The 21,341-nt window shown below is 38.3% G+C and overlaps 1 protein-coding gene across 1 annotated transcript; it reads left to right on the top strand.

The window, feature by feature from the left end:
* The first annotated feature begins 975 nt into the window (after nucleotides 1–975).
* On the top strand, nucleotides 976–21,012 carry LOC121372085 (glucose dehydrogenase [FAD, quinone]-like). Its single transcript, XM_041498348.1, has 11 exons — nucleotides 976–1,006; nucleotides 2,010–2,218; nucleotides 2,368–2,557; nucleotides 3,451–3,579; nucleotides 4,537–4,661; nucleotides 5,215–5,382; nucleotides 7,620–7,713; nucleotides 12,488–12,639; nucleotides 14,758–14,929; nucleotides 17,499–17,721; nucleotides 20,877–21,012. Exons 1-11 carry the CDS (start codon nucleotides 976–978, stop codon nucleotides 21,010–21,012), a joined length of 1,629 nt encoding a protein of 542 aa, XP_041354282.1.
* Nucleotides 21,013–21,341: the final 329 nt, after the last annotated feature.

The raw sequence follows: 21,341 nt of genomic DNA, 5'->3' as shown, positions 1-21,341 counted from the left end.
GTTAAAGTTTGCTTTGTTAACGACACCACTAGAGCACATTGATTTATTAATCATCGGCTACTGGATGTCAAACATTTAGTAATTTTGACATCTAATCTTAGAGAGGAAACCGCTACATGTCTCCGTTAGTAGCAAGTGATATTTTATATGCGCATGATAGCACATACCACGGCCTTTGATATACCAGTCGTGGTTCACAGGCTGGAACAAGAAATAGCCTAATGGGTCCACCGACGGGGATGGATCCTAGAGTGACCGTGCATCAAGTGAGTGCTTTGCCACTGGACTACGTCCCGCACAATATCGAAATAATGTTTCACGCACTTATAATATTAATAAGGAAAAGAAGCTATTTTGGAATTAAATGAAAGCCGACTGTACCAGTTTTAAGCATCACACGGTTGTTGCAAAAACAAGAAAGAAATGTAACGTTTCGTAGGTGCATAGTAAAACAGAACCTGACGATCTGTTTTGAATACTATAGTTTTAAGTATTCTAGAGAGGGCTACTTAAAAACGGTTTGCAGTATATCCGTTACGATCTACTAACAAGTAAAATATTCATGCATATGCTTGTACAACTATTGATGTGGGTGACTGACGAATATTATAAATGATGCTTTTAAAGTTCAGTCGGGTGGAACATAATCCCCCCTCCCCTTCCCGAAGTTCCATAGGTGTCGGAAGATGCCAGAAACTGCGAGAGGCAGTTATTAATTTGCCTTGTGGAGGCAACATATTCTTTGGCCGCCACATCATCATATTTGGTAATCAGCCTCGCACCCTCCACCCCCACCTCCACACCCACGCCTGGTACCGAAACCAATAGTTCACAGTTCTGATTTAGCATTCAAACAGCTATACTTTTTTCAGACCAATGGTAGTCACAGCGTCCATCCTTCTGTTCACTCTTCTGGCGTGTCTGATGAGATACTACATCTTCAACAACAACATCGAAGATGACCTGTTAGTTGAGATGGTGAACGACTCCTATGACTACATTGTAGGTACGCTTATCACGTCTTGACACATTTGCGATTTAATATTTTTTTTATTTTTTTTATCAAGTATTGGCCACAGCAGGTTAATTTATGTGATTGGTTAAATTGGATGTCTTGTATAGCCAGGATGTAAATTATTGCTGTGACATTCGTTGTTGTTGTTATTCCATTCTGGGAAAGGTCACAGTAAAACCCTGTTTTAAATCTCCATTAAATATGACGTTCTGACCTACGTATGTGAGATGGGTCTTCACAAGGGAAATTGCCGTAGTCGTGTTCATTATAATAACAATAATGAATTAATGATTTAATGAATGTTTAACGACACCACAGCACGAAAAATACATCGGCTATTGGGTGTCAAACTATGGTAAATGCAAAAACAATGTGATAATCAATATAAAAATTCAACAATTAAATTAAAGCACAGTGTAAAGAACTGTGCAAAAATACAAATATCACAGATAGATACTGACTTTTACTCAAAACTTTAATTGTATCCCGAAGAAAACAAGGGGATTTGTGCTGTATTGGCCATGCTCAAAGAGAATGGTACCCCCCTGCACCACGGTAAAGTTACAGCACGCGCAGGGGTATAATAACAATAAGTAATAGTAAAAACGATGATGGTGGTGATGATAATAATAATAATAATAACAATTTTAAAATAGGGCACAGTATTTTAGGATGTTCTCCAGCTAGATCAAATTAGGTATCTTTCAACTAAATTGTTGCCTTGATTTTCGTCATTTATCTCGCCTTGTTCTAGTTTGTCTAAAAGTACCCGAGTTTTTTTTAAATGTGTCCTAGTGTGTCTCGGAGTCCTAGTGTGTCTAAAAGTATCCTAGTGTGTCTAAAAGTATCCGAGTTTGTCTAAAAGTGTCCGAGTTTGTCTAAAAGTGTCCTAGTTTGTCTAAAGGTATCCTAGTGTGTCTAAAAGTATCCTAGTGTGTCTAAAAGTGTCCTAGCTAGTCTAAACGTTTCCTAATGTGTTTAATCCTAAATGTAGTTGGTTCCGGTTCTTCTGGGTCTGTGATTGCTGCTCGTCTGTCAGAAGATCGTGATGTCACAGTCCTCGTTTTGGAAGCTGGGTTGGATGACAGAAACGAGGCTGTACTTTCTGTACCCGCAAAAGCGCCAAGTTCTCAGAAATCGAAATTCGACTGGGAGTATTACACTGAACCACAAAAACAGGCGTGCTGGGCTTCTAAAGAAAAGGTGTTTGTGTATTCATTTATTAATTGTTTTTATTTTGTTCTATATGTTTGTCTGTCTATCTGTCTCTCTGTTATCTGTCTTTATTTCTGTATTCCATTGTTATTTTACTTTACTTTATTAATAAAATATATAGTCCCTTATTTGTTCAGAGGTCATACTGGCCTAGAGGTCGAGTGTTGGGCGGATCCAGTCAGATGAACTATATGGCGTATGTCCGAGGAAACCGGTTTGACTATGACAGCTGGGCGATCCAGGGGTGTGACGGATGGAGCTACAAAGATGTTCTTCCGTACTTCAAGAAATCAGAGGACATGCAGGACGAGGAGCTCGCCAAATCAGGTGAGACAAAGAAAACCTCAGACAGACGTGTGACTTTGTATTTTCATGTACTGTGTATTTCCTGTTCCCTGCGCTACTTAGTCTCCTGACAGTTTCATGTTCTTCCGTCCGTCTCTCCGTCCGTCCATCTGTCTCCCTGTATGTCTGTCCCTCTGTCCGTTTATATATAGTTTTGGGACTTTTCCCCCTAGAATGTTTCAAGTTATTGAATGTGTATATAACTGTTCGGACTTATGCTCGCTTTTAGGTTTTACCTATTTAACATTATCAAATTTTAGTCATCAAAAATTCTCTGTGAGTCATAAATATGTGCACAATAATTTACTCAAGGTAATTCCAAAACACAATGAGATAGAATCAAGTAAGTGAATGTGCTCAAGCCCAGCTAGCTCGTACCTTATTGCCGATAACGTTCACCATCACTAATAAAACTGATATAAGCAGCGTATAAACACACCCAAGCATTACACCAATAAAACGCGTGGTACATTACATTTAATCTTAATGCTAAAAATAAACGGTCACATAACATTTGAGCTATTTTATGAAGGTGTTTATTAGCAAACCTAATTGTGGGGAGTAGTACCCTGCATTGGTTTCAATTTCTTGTGTACAGTTTGACGACTGTATACTAAATAAAAGTGTATTTATTTAACGCCAATGGATAGTAGTCTATGCACAAATAATCAATGTCGCATATTGCCACCAACCAGAGCAGCAGATTTTTTTCGCCGTAAATATTCGACGATACACCTTGAACTTTGACATGAACTTTTTTTTTTGTTTGTACCATGAAACCTATGTTTTGTTATTGTTGTTGCTGCTAGATTAAACCGTGGAAGCGTGTGTTATTGTGTATTGCTTTTTGTTATAATGCTACCTGTATTTTACAGAGTATCACGGCAGCGGGGGCCCACTCAAGGTGACTCGAAATCCCACGAGTTCTCTCCCCAGCGTGATGGTGAAGGCTGGCAAAGAGGCTGGATACAACGAAACAGATTACAACGGAGATTGTCAGGAAGGTAACCGAGAAAAGGAATATTTAACACTTCAACAATATCCCAAGATATTGTTTAATCAGAATGTGTTTGGTGTGGGACGTGTATAATTGTTACTTCGTCTAGAATGTACTACCAACTAAATGAGGTCCTGTTTAGAAACTTCACCAGGGTACTGTACTGGGACCATCATAGTTTATTCTACCATCTTACCGTACTGTCTACGTGATGTACTAAACTACACACGGTGCACCTGGCCATATCTCTTGAGATTCCGGCCTCGCTGGAGTAATGGTTAGTAATGGCCTCGCTGGAGTAATAGTTAGTAATGGCCTCGCTGGAGTAATGGTTAGTAATGGCTTCCTGGAGTAATCGTTAGTAATAGCCTCGCTGGAGTAATGGTCAGTAATGACCTCGCTGGAGTAATCGTTAGTAATGACCTCGCTGGAGTAATCGTTAATAATGGCCTCCCTGGAGTAATCGTTAGTAATGACCTCGCTGGAGTAATCGTTAGTAATGGCCGCGCTGGAGTAATCGTTAGTAATGGCCGCGCTGGAGTAATCGTTAGTAATGACCTCGCTGGAGTAATCGTTAATAATGGCCTCCCTGGAGTAATCGTTAGTAATGACCTCGTTGGAGTAATCGTTAGTAATGACCTCGCTGGAGTAATCGTTAGTAATGGCCGCGCTGGAGTAATCGTTAGTAATGACCTCGCTGGAGTAATCGTTAGTCTTCTCACATTAAGTTCCGTGCGTACACAGATTGCATCCTGATACCACTTCACTCCTAGAGAGGGCGTTTAAACGGTTCAGTGGAATGTATAATAGCTGCTACGCCGACTTCTTTTCTTTATCATTAGCCAATAACCCAATTATCACGGTAACAACATGCAGTACAATTGGTAGTTGTTAGGACATCATAGACTATGTCTAACATTAGTGATATTGTTGAAACACAGTCAGCGTCTGTCAATTGTTTCAGGTTTTGCTGTTCTGCAGTCCACATTGGGAGATGGTGAACGATCAAGCACATCGAAGTCGTTCCTGTGGCCAGCAAGAAGAAACCGAACTAATCTTCATATTGCTGTACAAGCTCAAGTAACGAAGGTAACGCCAAAACTAGTAAAAAAAAGTTTATTGTTTTTAACGACACCAATAGAGCACATTGATTCATTAATCTACGTCAATTGGATGTCAAACATTTGGTAATTCTGACACGTAGTCACTAGAGAAAGCCAACTGCAGCAAGGAATCTTTTATATGCACTTTCTCATAAACAGGAAATCACATACTACGGCCTTTGACCAGTTGTGGTGTACTGGATGGAATGAGAGAAAAAAATCAATCAGTTGAATAGATCCACCGAGGTGGTTAATAAACCTAGTAAAGACCAACGTATAAAAGATGGACATAATGTTGGAGTTCTCTCCTTGCTTGATATTTTTATGAGGGTATTACTTGCAATATAAGGTACACTTTGACAACATCTCAGATCTCTGTATTATTACTTCGATTCGACATATTCTGTCTCTTATCGAGTGCATTACTATATTCCTTATACCGAGCATGCTAGCATGAACCAAATGTCTACTTTCTGGTATACCATGAAACAATGAACAGTTTTGTCAAGTTTAATTTTTGTTAATTACTTTTGTGTCAGGTTATCATAGAAAATAAGAAAGCTGTTGCTGTTGAGTTTGTGAAAAATGGACGATTACAAAGAGTAAAAGCCAAAAGGGAGATAATTCTTTCAGCTGGAACTATTGGATCTGCACAGATAATGATGCTGTCTGGATTAGGACCCAAAGAACATCTTGAAAAATTACAGGTATCACCCCGTATTTCACAACATATTTAGAATAGAATGTGTTATTATGTTGGTAATCAGTGCAATTAGACTGTCACATGCTTACGTGATCCACATGCTCACGTGATCCACATGCTCACGTGATTTATAGATGATTTGGATTTAGTTTAGTTTTTATGAGTCTGTCTCTCCTTCTCTAGCTCTCTCTCTCGCTCTCGCTCTCTCTCTCTCTCTCTCTCTCTCTCTCTCTCTCTCTCTCTCTCTCTCTCTCTCTCTCTCTCTCTCTCTCTCTCTCTCTCTGTCTGTTTGTCTGTATGTCTCTCTCTCTCTCTCTCTCTCTCTCTCTCTCTCTCTCTCTCTCTCTCTCTCTCTCTCTCTCTCTCTCTCTCTCTCTCTCTCTCTCTGTGTGTGTGTGTGTGTGTCTATGTGTGCCCGCGCGCTATAATGTTGTTTTATGTTATTACTAAACAGTATTGCCGTTTTATCAGAAATGTCAACATTTTATTTTAAAAGAATAGCAAACATTTATTTGCACTTATACGGCATTGTTGTGCTGAACAAGACAAAGACAATGTAATAGCTGTACGGCCAATTATACATGTTACAAATCATTATACGTTACGTCTGATAGATTGTAATGAAAATCTCATTATTCCTAGTGTTTGACACGGTCGTAACTACCGGTTACGGTGTTTCTATTTTGGTAGAAACCACTTTTACAGAGTGGATAGGATGTTGAACCTGCCCAGTGACATTTTGTGTTTTTAAATATTATCTTATATTCTGATAAAGATCATTATACCGCTTTGTTTAATAATTTTTATAAAGATAAAAATACTGCTTTTGTTATCGATTCTGATAGATCATTATACTGTTTTGTCGTATTGATTCTGATAACATACAGTTTTGTATTATATATTCTAATTAATAGAGTTTATTACCAGAGTCTATTTCATCATTGCCAATATCATATATTTGGGACAGACATTGTATTATGCGAGCATCTGACGAGCATAATACATTATGTTTATTCCTAGTACACATGTACGATATTTACGATACCGAAACACACGAGGGTAATAATGTCTTTAACATGTAATCTCAAACTTAATACAACGTATTTTTGTAAACTGTATATAACTATAATTCCAGTCAGCCATTGATCGATCGATATTCAAATGATGCAGTGTCGTGTTGAATTGGACCCACGTAGGATATCATTACATAAAAATAAATAAGTGCATGACGGTTTTTTTTCATAGCGCTGGACAACCTTCAATGTAATGTTACTATTGACTTGTTTTTTGTTTGTCGCCGTAGTACGTTTGCTTAAATTTTAATAAATGTAGCGCTGTGACCTTGATTAATTTACATCTAATTTGCAAAGTTATCAAATTCTGAAAGAATGTGATCTGAAAAATATCACATACTTTTATATCATTAACATGATTTTGATAAAGATCATTATACTGCAGTGTCTTAGCTTCTAGACTGATGAATAGTTTATTGTATTGCCAGTAGTGACCAGGCCTGTGTAGAATCATGACCTGTGACCTTGATGATCTAGACATACTTAGATACCGTCCCAGTGACCCAGCCTCGTCCTATTGTAAATGACCTGGCCTTAAAGTCCGCCATCCGCCGCCTACAGATTTGTTGTGAGTGAAACCGTAGGTCGTTAAAGATTGGAGAGTTTGATGTTGTTAAAAACCCGAGGTGCCAGTTCAGCACTCAAACCCACTATAAATACCAAACAAATTTAATATTTAATAACATCATTTTGAACGTGAAAAACATCATTCATGCTATAGCTCGCGGTCTGACCGAGTCAGGGTGGGGCCAGGAGACAAGTACTCAGTTGGCTAGGACGGGAATTGTCCATCTCAATAAATCAATAAACCTGCCCAAGAAGGTCGAGGTCGGGTTAGTAGGACGACGGCGGATCACCGGCCCTATGTCTAAGTAGGTCACGGTCGCCAAAGTCACATGAAAGTAGAACATGGTCGCATGAATGTAGGTTAGGTCACGGAAAGTATGTCAAGGACATGGAAAATGGGGCACAGTCAAAGGTCGTGATTCCATACAGGCTTTCATACATTTCAATATATATATATGAAAACAAATGTTTATACTTGTTTTGTAGATTCTGTTGAAAGTTGTTTTATGTTTTATTTTATAGATTTTGATAAAGATTATTATCGTAATATCTTTTACAGCTTCTGTTAAATGTATCTTTACACTTTCACACTGTCTCGTAGATTCCCGTGGTTGCTGATCTGCCAGTGGGAGAAAACCTTCAAGATCACGTGATGACGATTTTCAGAGTTCTAATAGACCAGCCGTTATCCACGAGTACTAAAAGGTTAACTAATCTGTGGACCATGGTGCAGTATTATCTTTTTAAAACTGGTGCGTAGTTTTATAGTTGTAACATAATACAAAGCAACACATTACACGAATGACTATTTATTCTGCAATCACTATATATATATATATATATATATATATATATATATATATATATATATATATATATATATATATATATGAAGACTAGATATAGTTTGTGTTTTTGTGTCATGGTAAAAATATAGCTTTTTGTGACGGAACTACTTTTATAACAGTTATAACAATTACGATCAAAGGAATGTTATGTTGTTCAACGTTATTCTTTTATTTTCAATTGATTATTTTCATTCTTTAAACCTTTTACAGATAATTTTTAATGTAAAAATAAAAATAATAAATTGTTGTTGTTTAAAGGGAGAGTAAACTCAAACATGAGCCTTATGTGTTGGAAATATGAACACCTGGACCACCAGCACATACTGACACTTTAACAAATGAAAAACGCGTAATTTTAGAGTTAATAAAAAAACCCGTGATTATTCCTGCTAACGGGGGACAGCCATTTTCTTTTGTTTTCGATACGTCCACTACTCTAGCTTGGGGCGAAGTGACGTCAGCTCCGACCAACTTCTGTATTCACAGTGTAAACAAAAGCAGTAATTTACAAGGTGCTTCTCTTTGATCAACCTGACTTGTAAAACAACATAATACAATAAACGTTTTAACTAAATATACTCTTCAAAACAAACTAGGGGAACTCTAATAAGAATTTACAATTGCCAAAATTGTAAGGTATATTAGCTGTGGGAAATGGTTATATGATAATAGTGAATTAATTGGGCAAACATTACAACCTGTAGTTTAGTATTACAGTTGGTTTTATGACCACCAAAGATCTTGAAGGACGATTGGGGTCAGAAGTGAAATTTGAAAGTTGACGTTTTTTAATCAGTAAATCGCAAATTCAAACAATAAAACTGACTATAAACAAAACAATAACAACTGTATGATCAACAGAATGAAAAGGATTGACAGAAATAATGTAATAAAAATCGAGAATGACACCCCACGCACGTGTACGGGGCAACTGCGTGATGCATTTGCAAACTATGGAATGTGTTTCGGTCTTTTGATAAACAGACCTGAACGTTGTTTAATAGAATCAGAACGTTAACCGTGTTACCCACGTTACTCACATCCAATCCCACGTTATTCACATTCAATCCCACGTTACTCACAATCCAATCCCACGTTACTCACATCCAATCCCACGTTACTCACATCCAATGCCACGTTACTCACATTCAATGCCACGTTACTCACATCCAATCCTACGTTACTCACATCCAATGCCACGTTACTCACATTCAATCCCACGTTATTCACATTCAATGCCACGTTACTCACATTCAATCCTACGTTATTCACATCCAATGCTACGTTATTCACATCCAATTCCATGTTACTCACATCCAATCCCACGTTACTCACATCCAATCCCACGTTACTCACATCCACACATCCAATCCCACGTTACTCACATTCAATCCCACGTTACTCACATCCAATCCTACGTTATTCACATTCAATCCTACGTTACTCACATCCAATCCCACACATCCAATCCCACGTTACTCACATCCAATCCCACGTTACTCACATCCAATCCTACGTTACTCACATCCAATCCCACGTTACTCACATCCAATCCTACGTTACTCACATCCAATCCTACGTTACTCACATCCAATGCCACGTTATTCACATTCAATCCCACGTTACTCACATTCAATGCCACGTTATTCACATTCAATGCCACGTTACTCACATTCAATGCCACGTTACTCACATCCAATCCTACGGTACTCACATCCAATGCCACGTTACTCACATTCAATCCCACGTTATTCACATTCAATGCCACGTTACTCACATTCAATCCTACGTTATTCACATCCAATCCTACGTTATTCACATCCAATCCCATGTTACTCACATCCAATACCACGTTACTCACATCCAATCCCACGTTACTCACATTCAATCCTACGTTACTCACATCCAATCCCACGTTACTCACATTCAATCCTACGTTATTCACATCCAATCCCATGTTACTCACATCCAATCCCACGTTACTCACATCCAATCCCACGTTACTCACATTCAATCCTACGTTATTCACATTCAGTCCTACGTTACTCACATCCAATCCCACGTTACTCACATCCAATGCCACGTTACTCACATTCAATCCCACGTTATTCACATCCAATCCTACGTTATTCACATTCAATCCCACGTTACTCACATCCAATCCCACGTTACTCACATCCAATGCCACGTTACTCACATTCAATCCCACGTTATTCACATCCAATCCTACGTTATTCACATTCAATCCCACGTTACACACATCCAATCCCACGTTACTCACATTCAATCCCACGTTACTCACATCCAATCCCACGTTACCCAAGTTACTCACATCCAATCCCACGTTACTCACGTTCAATCCCACGTTACTCACATTCAATCCCACGTTACTCACATCCAATCCCACGTTACTCATGCAATCCCATGTTACTCACGTCCAATCCCACGTTACTCACATCCAATCCCACGTTACTCACATCCAATGCCACGTTACTCACATTCAATGCCACGTTACTCACATCCAATCCTACGTTACTCACATCCAATGCCACGTTACTCACATTCAATCCCACGTTATTCACATTCAATGCCACGTTACTCACATTCAATCCTACGTTATTCACATCCAATGCTACGTTATTCACATCCAATTCCATGTTACTCACATCCAATCCCACGTTACTCACATCCAATCCCACGTTACTCACATCCACACATCCAATCCCACGTTACTCACATTCAATCCCACGTTACTCACATCCAATCCTACGTTATTCACATTCAATCCTACGTTACTCACATCCAATCCCACACATCCAATCCCACGTTACTCACATCCAATCCCACGTTACTCACATCCAATCCTACGTTACTCACATCCAATCCCACGTTACTCACATCCAATCCTACGTTACTCACATCCAATCCTACGTTACTCACATCCAATGCCACGTTATTCACATTCAATCCCACGTTACTCACATTCAATGCCACGTTATTCACATTCAATGCCACGTTACTCACATTCAATGCCACGTTACTCACATCCAATCCTACGGTACTCACATCCAATGCCACGTTACTCACATTCAATCCCACGTTATTCACATTCAATGCCACGTTACTCACATTCAATCCTACGTTATTCACATCCAATCCTACGTTATTCACATCCAATCCCATGTTACTCACATCCAATACCACGTTACTCACATCCAATCCCACGTTACTCACATTCAATCCTACGTTACTCACATCCAATCCCACGTTACTCACATTCAATCCTACGTTATTCACATCCAATCCCATGTTACTCACATCCAATCCCACGTTACTCACATCCAATCCCACGTTACTCACATTCAATCCTACGTTATTCACATTCAGTCCTACGTTACTCACATCCAATCCCACGTTACTCACATCCAATGCCACGTTACTCACATTCAATCCCACGTTATTCACATCCAATCCTACGTTATTCACATTCAATCCCACGTTACTCACATCCAATCCCACGTTACTCACATCCAATGCCACGTTACTCACATTCAATCCCACGTTATTCACATCCAATCCTACGTTATTCACATTCAATCCCACGTTACACACATCCAATCCCACGTTACTCACATTCAATCCCACGTTACTCACATCCAATCCCACGTTACCCAAGTTACTCACATCCAATCCCACGTTACTCACGTTCAATCCCACGTTACTCACATTCAATCCCACGTTACTCACATCCAATCCCACGTTACTCATGCAATCCCATGTTACTCACGTCCAATCCCACGTTACTCACATTCAATCCCACGTTACTCACATTCAATCCCATGTTACTCACATCCAATCCCACGCTACTCACATTCAATCCCACGTTACTCACATTCAACCCCACGTTACTCACAATCAGTGCCACATTACATATGTGTGTTAGTTACAGATATTATTAAGCTAGTAGTGAATTCGATTTGGTCTTTACTATGTTTTCACTCATTTGTTTCTCTCAGTGTGTCACAAAGCAAATAAGAGCACGACTAGACCAATCTGAACAAAGTGAGGGGCGCAAATGTGAATTTCATATAACATCTCGACGTTCCGATAATTAAAAAATAGTTTTTCACATTTTACATAAATGGGCAGTTGTATCACATTTGTAGGTGAAATTTGTTTTGTTTAACAACACCGCGAGGGCACATTGATTAATTAATCATCGGCTAGTGGATGTTAAACATTTGGTAATTCTGACACGTACTCATCACATGAAACCCGCTACATTTGTTTTTTAATGCAGCAAGGGATCTTTTATATGCACTTTCCCACAGACAGGTAAGAACATACCACGGTATTTGACCAGTTGTGGTACTCTGGTTGGAACGCGAACAAAAAAAACAGTCAGTTGAATGGATCCACCGATGTTGTTCGATCCTGCGACACAACATTTGTAGGAAATGCTTCACGAAAATAAGAAGTAATAGTTTTAACTGTCAACTGTTACCAATTCCTTTCACTAAATCATTTCAGCCATCAACATATTTCAAGACAGAACTTTCCTTTAGATGAAATATCTTTAAAATACCGTATAGATGACACGATCGATATATTCTATTTAAAGGTTACCTCACAACCCCATCTGGTTTGGAGTTCGTTGGTTTTGCTAGAACACGGACTGAGTTGGAATACGGGAACCCAGATCTACAATTTCATATGATAGTGTTCTTGCCTGCCAGACAAGTTATCGAGCAGTTATTTAACATAGACCCGAAGGTACCAAAGAACTTGTGGTGTAATGGTGTGATTAATGTCGTTTTCAAAACTCAATAACATTTTGCAGTCTTCAATGTTTAGCCTTAACTAAACTTCGATATTTAACTTGGCAGACAAAGGTTCTTTTAAAGGTAATGTTTAATCATTACGCCTAGAAGATATGCGATCTCATGTTTATTCATTGATTAAAATATATTTTAGAAGTCTTGGCTCTGTACAGTGAATTAATAGAATAGAATAGAATAGAATAGAATAGAACAGTGAATTAATAGAACAGAATAGAACTGTGAATTAATAGAATAGAATAGAACAGTGAATTAATAGAATAGAATAGAACAGTGAATTAATAGAATAGAATAGAACAGTGACTTAATAGAATAGAATAGAACAGTGAATTAATAGAATAAAATAGAATAGAACAGTGAATTAATAGAATAGAATAGAATAGAACAGTGAATTAATAGAATAGAATAGAATAGAATAGAATAGAACAGTGAATTAATAGAATAGAATAGAACAGTGAATTAATAGAATAGAATAGATGTTGAACGACGCCCTAGACTTCACTTAGGACTTTTATATGTACGTCCAGAGCAAGCTGTTGTAGCGCACACCTGTCGTGGGCCTACATGTTGGCTCACGCCACCTCCCCGTCCATGACAGAAAGAGATAGGGGTAGAAGAAGGCGGGCTCGCCCGTTCTGGCAGGTGCAAGGGAGCACGGTCGGTCAGACTGGGGTCGGTAACGGGTGGGGTGGTAGTCTGGTGTTATGGAGTTTACAATATGTTCCCGTAGGAGTTATGAACCAAAGAAAAGATTTTATGTGCGAATTTCTTTTGGTGATTAGATGCATAATTTAGAGCTGTTCGCCAAAAGTAAAATTGATCTTATCTGAACTGATTTAATGTGCCCCTATACCCCTATGGTTTCTGGTACGTCCATCACAGGTTTAGTTTCTGGCATGGCCAGTGATCTGTCTTGGGACACAAACATTTATATTTATGGGACAGTTTTGATATATTAATAAAAAGAGCAATGAAATGAGTTGTTGATGTGTTTGTTTTTAAACGTCGATCAAAATTAAAATATTATACTATTAATTTAATTTCTTAACGAAATTAGTTGGCGTAAAATTTTGAGTGGGCATTGTCAGAAAATTGCCCATTTTATCAATTTTGCTATCACGCACTCATATGCCCTAAAAGGGTTAGGTCTGGGGGTAAACCAGCCTCACAGGAAAGGTTACGGTACAATTGAGCAGGTCGGGTCAGAGTGTTTAACGTCCACATTCAGTTTGTATTGAGGAAATTAGGCGCAATTTTGAACGGTCCGCCGAAAAATAAAGGATGGAGCTACATATGTTTTTGAATTAAAAATGTCGAGAGTAGCTCGTTAATGGGATCTATTAGGTGCTGAGGTGCCTTCCTAGGTTGCCCAATGGGGCCCTTAAAAGGACCTGCTCTGTTCAGATCATGGCATGACAACCCAGGGGAGACTTGTTTGCAATTGTGAGTCCCAGGAGACAAGACCGGTAGGCACTTGATGTTATCCGGTTCCGTTCTTGTTCTTGCAATTGTGTACTTGGAGCCGGTGTTCTTTTGTCCGACTCATTAAGTACGTGGTACTGGGCCATTATTTGTGGGCGGATGCATTGTTATCATTAGTCAATGCATCCTATGTAATAGTGATGTGGTTAGTGAGCGTGCTGTATGTTTGCTGATCCTTACTGAATGTTTAGGTTGTACCTATTGTCCTAAGTCCCTAGTCGCAAATCACCAACATACCCAAAGAAAAAAATGAGCAGGTTAGGTTAGGTCAGAGTGTTTAACGTGCACGTTCCCAAAAAAAATATTGTAGCGCACACCAGTCCTGGGCACAAGTGCCGGCTGTTTGCTTTAGGCTTTTATAGTAACCACTCAACTGGTAAGTGGGGTGGTCAGCCAATCAGATTTGTTGTATAGTTTCTTCAGCCAATGCATTTTGTTGTGTAGATTCTTCCGCATAGTAGATATGTAGTACAGTTTGATTCTAATCTAATTAATTCTAGATGAGGTAATATTCAAATTGCCTCCCATCATGTCAGCTGTCATCCACAGTTAAAACTTTATGTGATTATAGGTTGGCGAGCAGCTGAAATGGGACGAAGGTGAAGGCTTTTATGGTGCTGCTGTATTGTTACGACCTCAGAGTAGAGGAACACTTCGTTTACGGAGCTCGCACCCGTTTGAATATCCAATAATACAGCCCGACTACCTCACGGTCCCTGACGACATGACGGATATATACAGAGGTAAACACTACTTATGTATGTTTACGCTAGGCTATGAGGTGAATATTATCTGTCTGTTAAAAATGCAGTTGTGTTTGTGATTTGCAATATAAAAAAGTTGTTATTTGATAGGGACTGGGGTTATGGGTTTCTGAAAGATGCAGTTGTGTTTGTGATTTGCAATAAAAAAAGGTGTTATTTTATTGAGACCAGGTTGTAGGTTTGTTAAAGACGCTGGTTGTTTGTGATTTACAATAGAAAAAAGTGTTATTTGATGCAGTTGATGTTGTGGGTTTCTTAAATAAGCAGTTCTGTTTGTGATTTTCACCTTTTGCTCGACGATTAACCACACAGTCTCTGTAGGATACTTCAGACATACTTGACGTGTGTTTGCTAGATGATTAACCCAACACAATCTCTGTAGGCTACTTCAGACATACTTGACGTGTGTTTGGCTAGATGATTAACCCAACACAATCTCTGTAGGCTACTTCAGACATACTATAGGGTGTATACTACCAAATCAAATCCCATAGACGACAATAGTAACATATGAACCATCAAAACCATTGGCAGCCACCAATATTCCTGACTATATTTTATTTATAGCCTACTGTAGTTGGAGGTTTTAATAGTTGTGATATCTGGAATAATCATGCAGCTTTAACACATTTATTTTTGATTAATTACTGAAAAAAAACTATTTTTAAATGACAAAATTACCCGAACATCTATTTTCTTGCATTATTTTCTAATCCGGATGAATACAATATGTACATTAGATGTATTCCTACAATCTGTAATCCAGCATTTTATTTAGCTAGTAACATTAGGTAATACAGCTTTAACAATAAAATAAATTATCAACTTAATCCAAGGCAGATAATCAAATCTGAAAAAATTGGTTCTGAATCTAGTATAAACTCAAAATGCTTTTCATGAGAGCTAACTAAGTGATTATTAAGGAAAAAAAATGATCTGGAGATCTAAGTATATGTTTAACAACCTTATTGTTATGTACAAATAAGAACAGAAGGCACAATAGTGACAACAAATTTAATTATGTTTTTGGTAAAGTTTTTCTTCACATTTACTTTAAATTTTGCATAAAACTACAAATTTGTCTAAAATATAACTTAGCACCCTATAAATATGTCAAAATGACAATAAAAATCAACTTCTTTACAAATATGAGTTTTTCAGAATTTCATACATACAAAATTAGCAATGTTAATGGAAACTAAAGACATTAACCCACTATTGGCACATGCTATTTTTAATATAAAAATAAATTGCTATTAAAATCTTAGTTCAGGTTGCCTATATATAATATCATATTTAAGAGCAGTTGTATATGGCAAGTCAAATACCATGTAAAAAGAAATTATTGAAATCTTTACAGTATGAATTATAGGCCAAAACCAACTTTTCTTCAGTGCTAACTTTGATTCAAACTCCATTCAGAGCCATGTACAGAGATTATTGTCAAGGTCAAGGTCATTGTGAACTTGCATGATCGAGTGATGGCTAATTTATCAACCAGTATAGTTTAATTAAATAAAATGACAAAATCATAATATTTTTTATTATGCACTGAATATGTACTATAGGGTGTATACTATCAAATCAAATCCCATAGACGACAATAGTAACATATGTGGCTAAAACTCCTAGCTGCAACGTATCAACCGACATAAACGCCACGGATATAAATACTACCACCCCTTACACTTAAAGTGAATCAGAAAAAAATGGGGGGTCAAGCTGCTCGTTTCTGAGATAACGGGTAGCGTCTATGACTACCCTAGTTTCGCACAAAATTCGAGTACTTTTTTTTACAGGTACCCCATACATGTTTCAAGCACAAGGCTACTTGACACACTGGTACTAGATGAAATAAAATTGCAATTTTGTTTTACCCAGATGAAACTATTATTTTTTACAACCAACACACTCACATTTATAACCAATCACAGGACTTGTGGTGTTCACTTCTCTATCAAAAGTTCGGTGCACCTCGAACTTTGACCCAGCCGGAAGTTATTTGGTTTAGTACTACCTTGACGTGTGTTTGGCTAGATGATGCAATGAAATAACTAACATCGAATGTTATTTCAATGTTTGTCAGAGTGAAAAGTTAAAGTTTGTTTTGTTTAACTACACCGCTAGAGCAGATTGATTTATTAATTATCGGCTATTGGATATCAAACATTTGGTAATTTTGACATATATAGTGTATACATTGTTTTGCCATTAATACAACAGCCTTTGATATATCAGTCATGGTGCACTGACTAAAATGAGAAATAGGCCATTTGGCCCAACGACTGGTATCGATCCTAGGGCATCAGGCGTGCGCTTTACCACTGGGCTGCATCCTACCCTTTATCGGAGTGATGCTGAATCGACACTAGTCAATAACATAAGACGCTCAATTCTCGTAAATAACACGCCGCTGTCGCTTTATGTTTCCTAACGTTTAGAGTTGACACTTTCTGATTTTACAGGAGAGTGACAAGTATAAGTAAAATCAGCACAACGAACACTGTTAGAGCAGTGTGTAGCATTAAATCATCTTGTTTATTTTCAGGTGTTCGGATATTTCAGAAACTGCTGAAGACTAAAGCGTTCAGAGATATCGGAGCCCGACTGGACACGACGAGGGTCCCGACGTGTAGTCAGTACACCTACGACTCTGACGAGTACTGGCAGTGTTACGTCAGGTCATTCACTACAACTGCGTTCCACCACACTGGTACCTGCAGGATGGGGGCGATCACAGACCCCTCCACTGTAGTCGACCCTCAACTCAGGTAGCTATTTTGTATTGTCTTCCGAGTTTTGATGATAATGTGTAACACACATGAAAAACCCCAACATTCATTCATTCACTGATATAAAATAAATGAGACAAATGGTGAATTAAAATGGCTGAGTACGCATCTAAAACAATTTATTTTTTAATATGTCTTGGGAAATCACAATCAAATTAAAATTATGTCCACTTTTACATGTGGATCTAACAGCAGCCCGTTTGAGCTCATGTCCAGATGACCTTTCTTTCGACCAATCAAAACCATACTTGCAAAATCATGCTAGTAATTTGAAAAGAATTTGAAAACATTCGAGATTATGCCGAGGGTATACGAAATGATTCGGGTGAATTACGAAGTATGCCGGAAACTAATTGCAATATAAAATACGTTTCAAGACCAAAAAAAACATCGTGATGGTATAGCCATAAAATCTGTTTATACTAGTATACAATCGACAGTTTATTTCTGCACTTTTCCCCATGTTTTTTCAATGCTGAAATAAACCAACAAGTTCGTCTATTGCATAAATAGTCTCGCTCGATATTTTTAGAATTTGTATGCTCCCGAATAACGCTATAAAAGGCGAAGTGTAATTGGTCGATATTTAAATTGCCAGCTATAGATGAAATGTCACCTGAGCATGGGAGTCAACGCAATGCTGTTAGATCTACTGGTAGACCAGTAGAGCTAATTTTAATCAGATTGGGGAAATCACGTCCTTTTACCCCAACTGACCCCAATAGTGAGCATTGCGTATTATGTATTTGTATGCCCATCCCACTCCATCCTTCTAGAACAATAGAATTAAAAAATCATAATGCAATAAGATTGCAGGACCTTCAGCATGAGTAAGGATAGCAATACGAACACGATCATTCATTTTAGTTTAAAAACGCCATTTTGTCTATCCGGATCAGACCTTATATGACATTGTCATGATTCTTAATTGGTTCCTTCGTATTATTGTAGCCCAGTTACTAGATTTGGGAGTCGGCTGGAATGTCATCGTAGATCATCAGTTCAAATTGATTTTTATCAAGTGATCAAGTTCGATTTGACAAGTTAGAATTATATAAACATAAGAAAGATTTGAAACATAAAGACAATGCACATGGTCTATAGCCGTGTTTAATGGAAGGAGGGGAAATGGTTTGATTAACGACACACTCAACACATTTTATTTACGGTTTTTTATTTATGGCGTCGGACATACGTTTAAGAACCACACGGATATTGAGAGAAGAAACCCGCTGTTGCCACTTCATGGGCTACTCTTCCCGATTAGCAGCAAGGGATCTTTTATACGCACCATCCTACAGACAGGATAGTACATACCACGGCCTTTGATATACAAATCGTGGTGCACTGGCTGGATCGAGAAATAGCCTTAAGTGCATAGGGTAGCTATGCGCCTACGGTAATCTTAGGGCTAAAATCGCTACATAGAACGGGGCCCTGGGCCCATATTTTTTAAGCAATCTTAGCCCTACGAAATCATAAAACCATCGTAGGCTATGACGTCACTATGGCTAAGCACTAACAAAATCCCTAGGTGGAATGTTTGGGGTATTATTTCCTTATTTCAGTGAATGTGTAGACCAATGAGAATGCTGCTGTTGCAAAAGAGTTCAAACTTCAGTAAACTGGAATCTCACAGTGCTGTCTTGTGCTCCATTGTCTTCCTGTTTTCGGCTATAACTGTATTAGATCTTAACCTCTTGGATCGGGATATGGATCTATCGTGGCTCAGTGGTAACGCGCGCCTGATCGATCCCCGCTGGGTGGCCCATTTGGCTATTTCTCGTTTCAGCCAGTGCTCCACAACTGGTATATCAAAGGCCGTGGTATGTGCTATCCTGTCTGTGGGATGGTGCATATAAAAGATGGAAACATATTGCTGGTTTCCTCTCTCTAAGACTAAATCACAATTGCCAAATGTTGACACCCGGTAGCCGATGATTAATAAATCAATATGCTCTAGTGGTGTCGTTAAACAAAACACACCTTACCTTCAACTGTGGGACGGGGTGCAGTTCAGTGATAGAGCACTCGTCTGAGATACGTTGGGTTGAAGGATCGAACGCCCTCGATGGATTCGGTTCTATCAATTAAAGGGACACACCCTAGTTACGGCTATTTGTTAACCATTACGGCGTTGTTTTTCGCTATTAAACCCCATTTTTCACAAATAAAATTGCACTTTACTTACATTTTATTATTTAGAATACACATTTCCATTCACCTGAAGTGCTTTTTGGTAATCCTGATGTTTGTAAAACCACGAAATGCATTTTTTGCATTTTTTCACAAGACGTTCTGTCGAGAAAAAACCGTTAAGCAAGCGAGGTCCAATCTATTTTTAATGCCACAGACGTTGGTATATCACGTGACCGTTATCATTTTGGTTCGGTTTGTTTTCTCGTGCACGGTTCGCGCAATCAACATCCGATTTGTTGTTGTTCATTTGTGAGATTTTTCTTCACAGTTCGTGAAAATTTTCAGTAACAATAAAGTTCAGACAAGTAAGTGTCTCAATACAAAACGTTACAAACCCTTAAAACCAATAATTTTGCTAGTCTTACGATATCTGGAGAGGGGATACAACCAGGACAGAACAGTTGGAACATGTCCAGGAGAGGTGAAACGAACGCACCCCAAGTCTGTAATATTTGTCGTGACGTAGGCATTGTTGTGCTTCGAGCGACATCTACCGGTGACATCAGAATACTAACTTTCTAAATTATTTCAAGCAATTGGGACATGGGGATTCCCATGGTATTTATCGATATAAAACCTGCTTTTTCACTCCATTTGATAAAAACGTGATCTAAGTGTGTTACAGGTTTGTAGATTAACCAAATTATAATTTATTTTCGCTGGATGGAACTAGGGTGTGCGGCTTTAATGCGCATGGCTGGTACGTTAAAGCCGTGTTATATTAACGTGGGTAAACTACACCCTACCTAGACTATATCCGTCATTACTCCCATTACATCGCATTAATAGTCTCATTTCAAATTACATGCTATTTTACTATGGACTGTGCAATACAAAATTGTTTTTTAATATTCAAATGTCTTCTATCTTGTTTTTAGTTATTAGTTATTCTATCTCCACCTCAAAAGCATATAATATATTATCTGTCATTTCAGGGTAAAGGGTATATCTGGACTGCGTATAGCTGACGCCTCCATTATGCCCAAAATCACCTCCGGAAACGTTAATGCTCCTTGCATTATGATTGGAGAAAAGGCAGCTGATCTGATCAAGGGAAAGACCTCTGTGTGACACCAAGAGACGCTATAAACCAAACATTACAGTTCAGAGATTCCACACCCTGCGGTATTCACCATACAACTAACACGTGTCAGCAATCAAGAAAGTATATATAATGATGAACATTTTTCAGTCTGCTGTGAAATAATCCGACTGAATTATTAGTGTTCTGAACGCAAATTGTTTTATAAGTAGACTAGTAGTGTTCTAAACACAAGTCCATTTATAAGTAAAACTGTTCTAAAAACAAGCCCATTTATAAATAATGACAAATTATTTCCGTCAGTCTATACCATATAAGGCAATCTGATTGGTTACACTGTGCTTGACGTTTTGCTTCG

This window comes from Gigantopelta aegis, chromosome 4 (assembly GCF_016097555.1).
Source record: "Gigantopelta aegis isolate Gae_Host chromosome 4, Gae_host_genome, whole genome shotgun sequence".
In the NCBI taxonomy this organism is placed as follows: Eukaryota; Metazoa; Mollusca; class Gastropoda; order Neomphalida; family Peltospiridae; genus Gigantopelta; species Gigantopelta aegis.
This window is presented reverse-complemented; position numbering and strand designations above follow the sequence as displayed.

Bases quoted from the DNA above. Each gene is read 5' to 3' on its own strand.
- LOC121372085 (XM_041498348.1), top strand. From the start codon at position 976: ATGGTGAACGACTCCTATGACTACATTGTAG. The intron at 2,558-3,450 runs GTGAGACAAAGA...TGTATTTTACAG, and splicing joins CGAGGAGCTCGCCAAATCAG to AGTATCACGGCAGCGGGGGC. The intron at 14,930-17,498 runs GTAAACACTACT...GTTTATTTTCAG, and splicing joins CATGACGGATATATACAGAG to GTGTTCGGATATTTCAGAAA.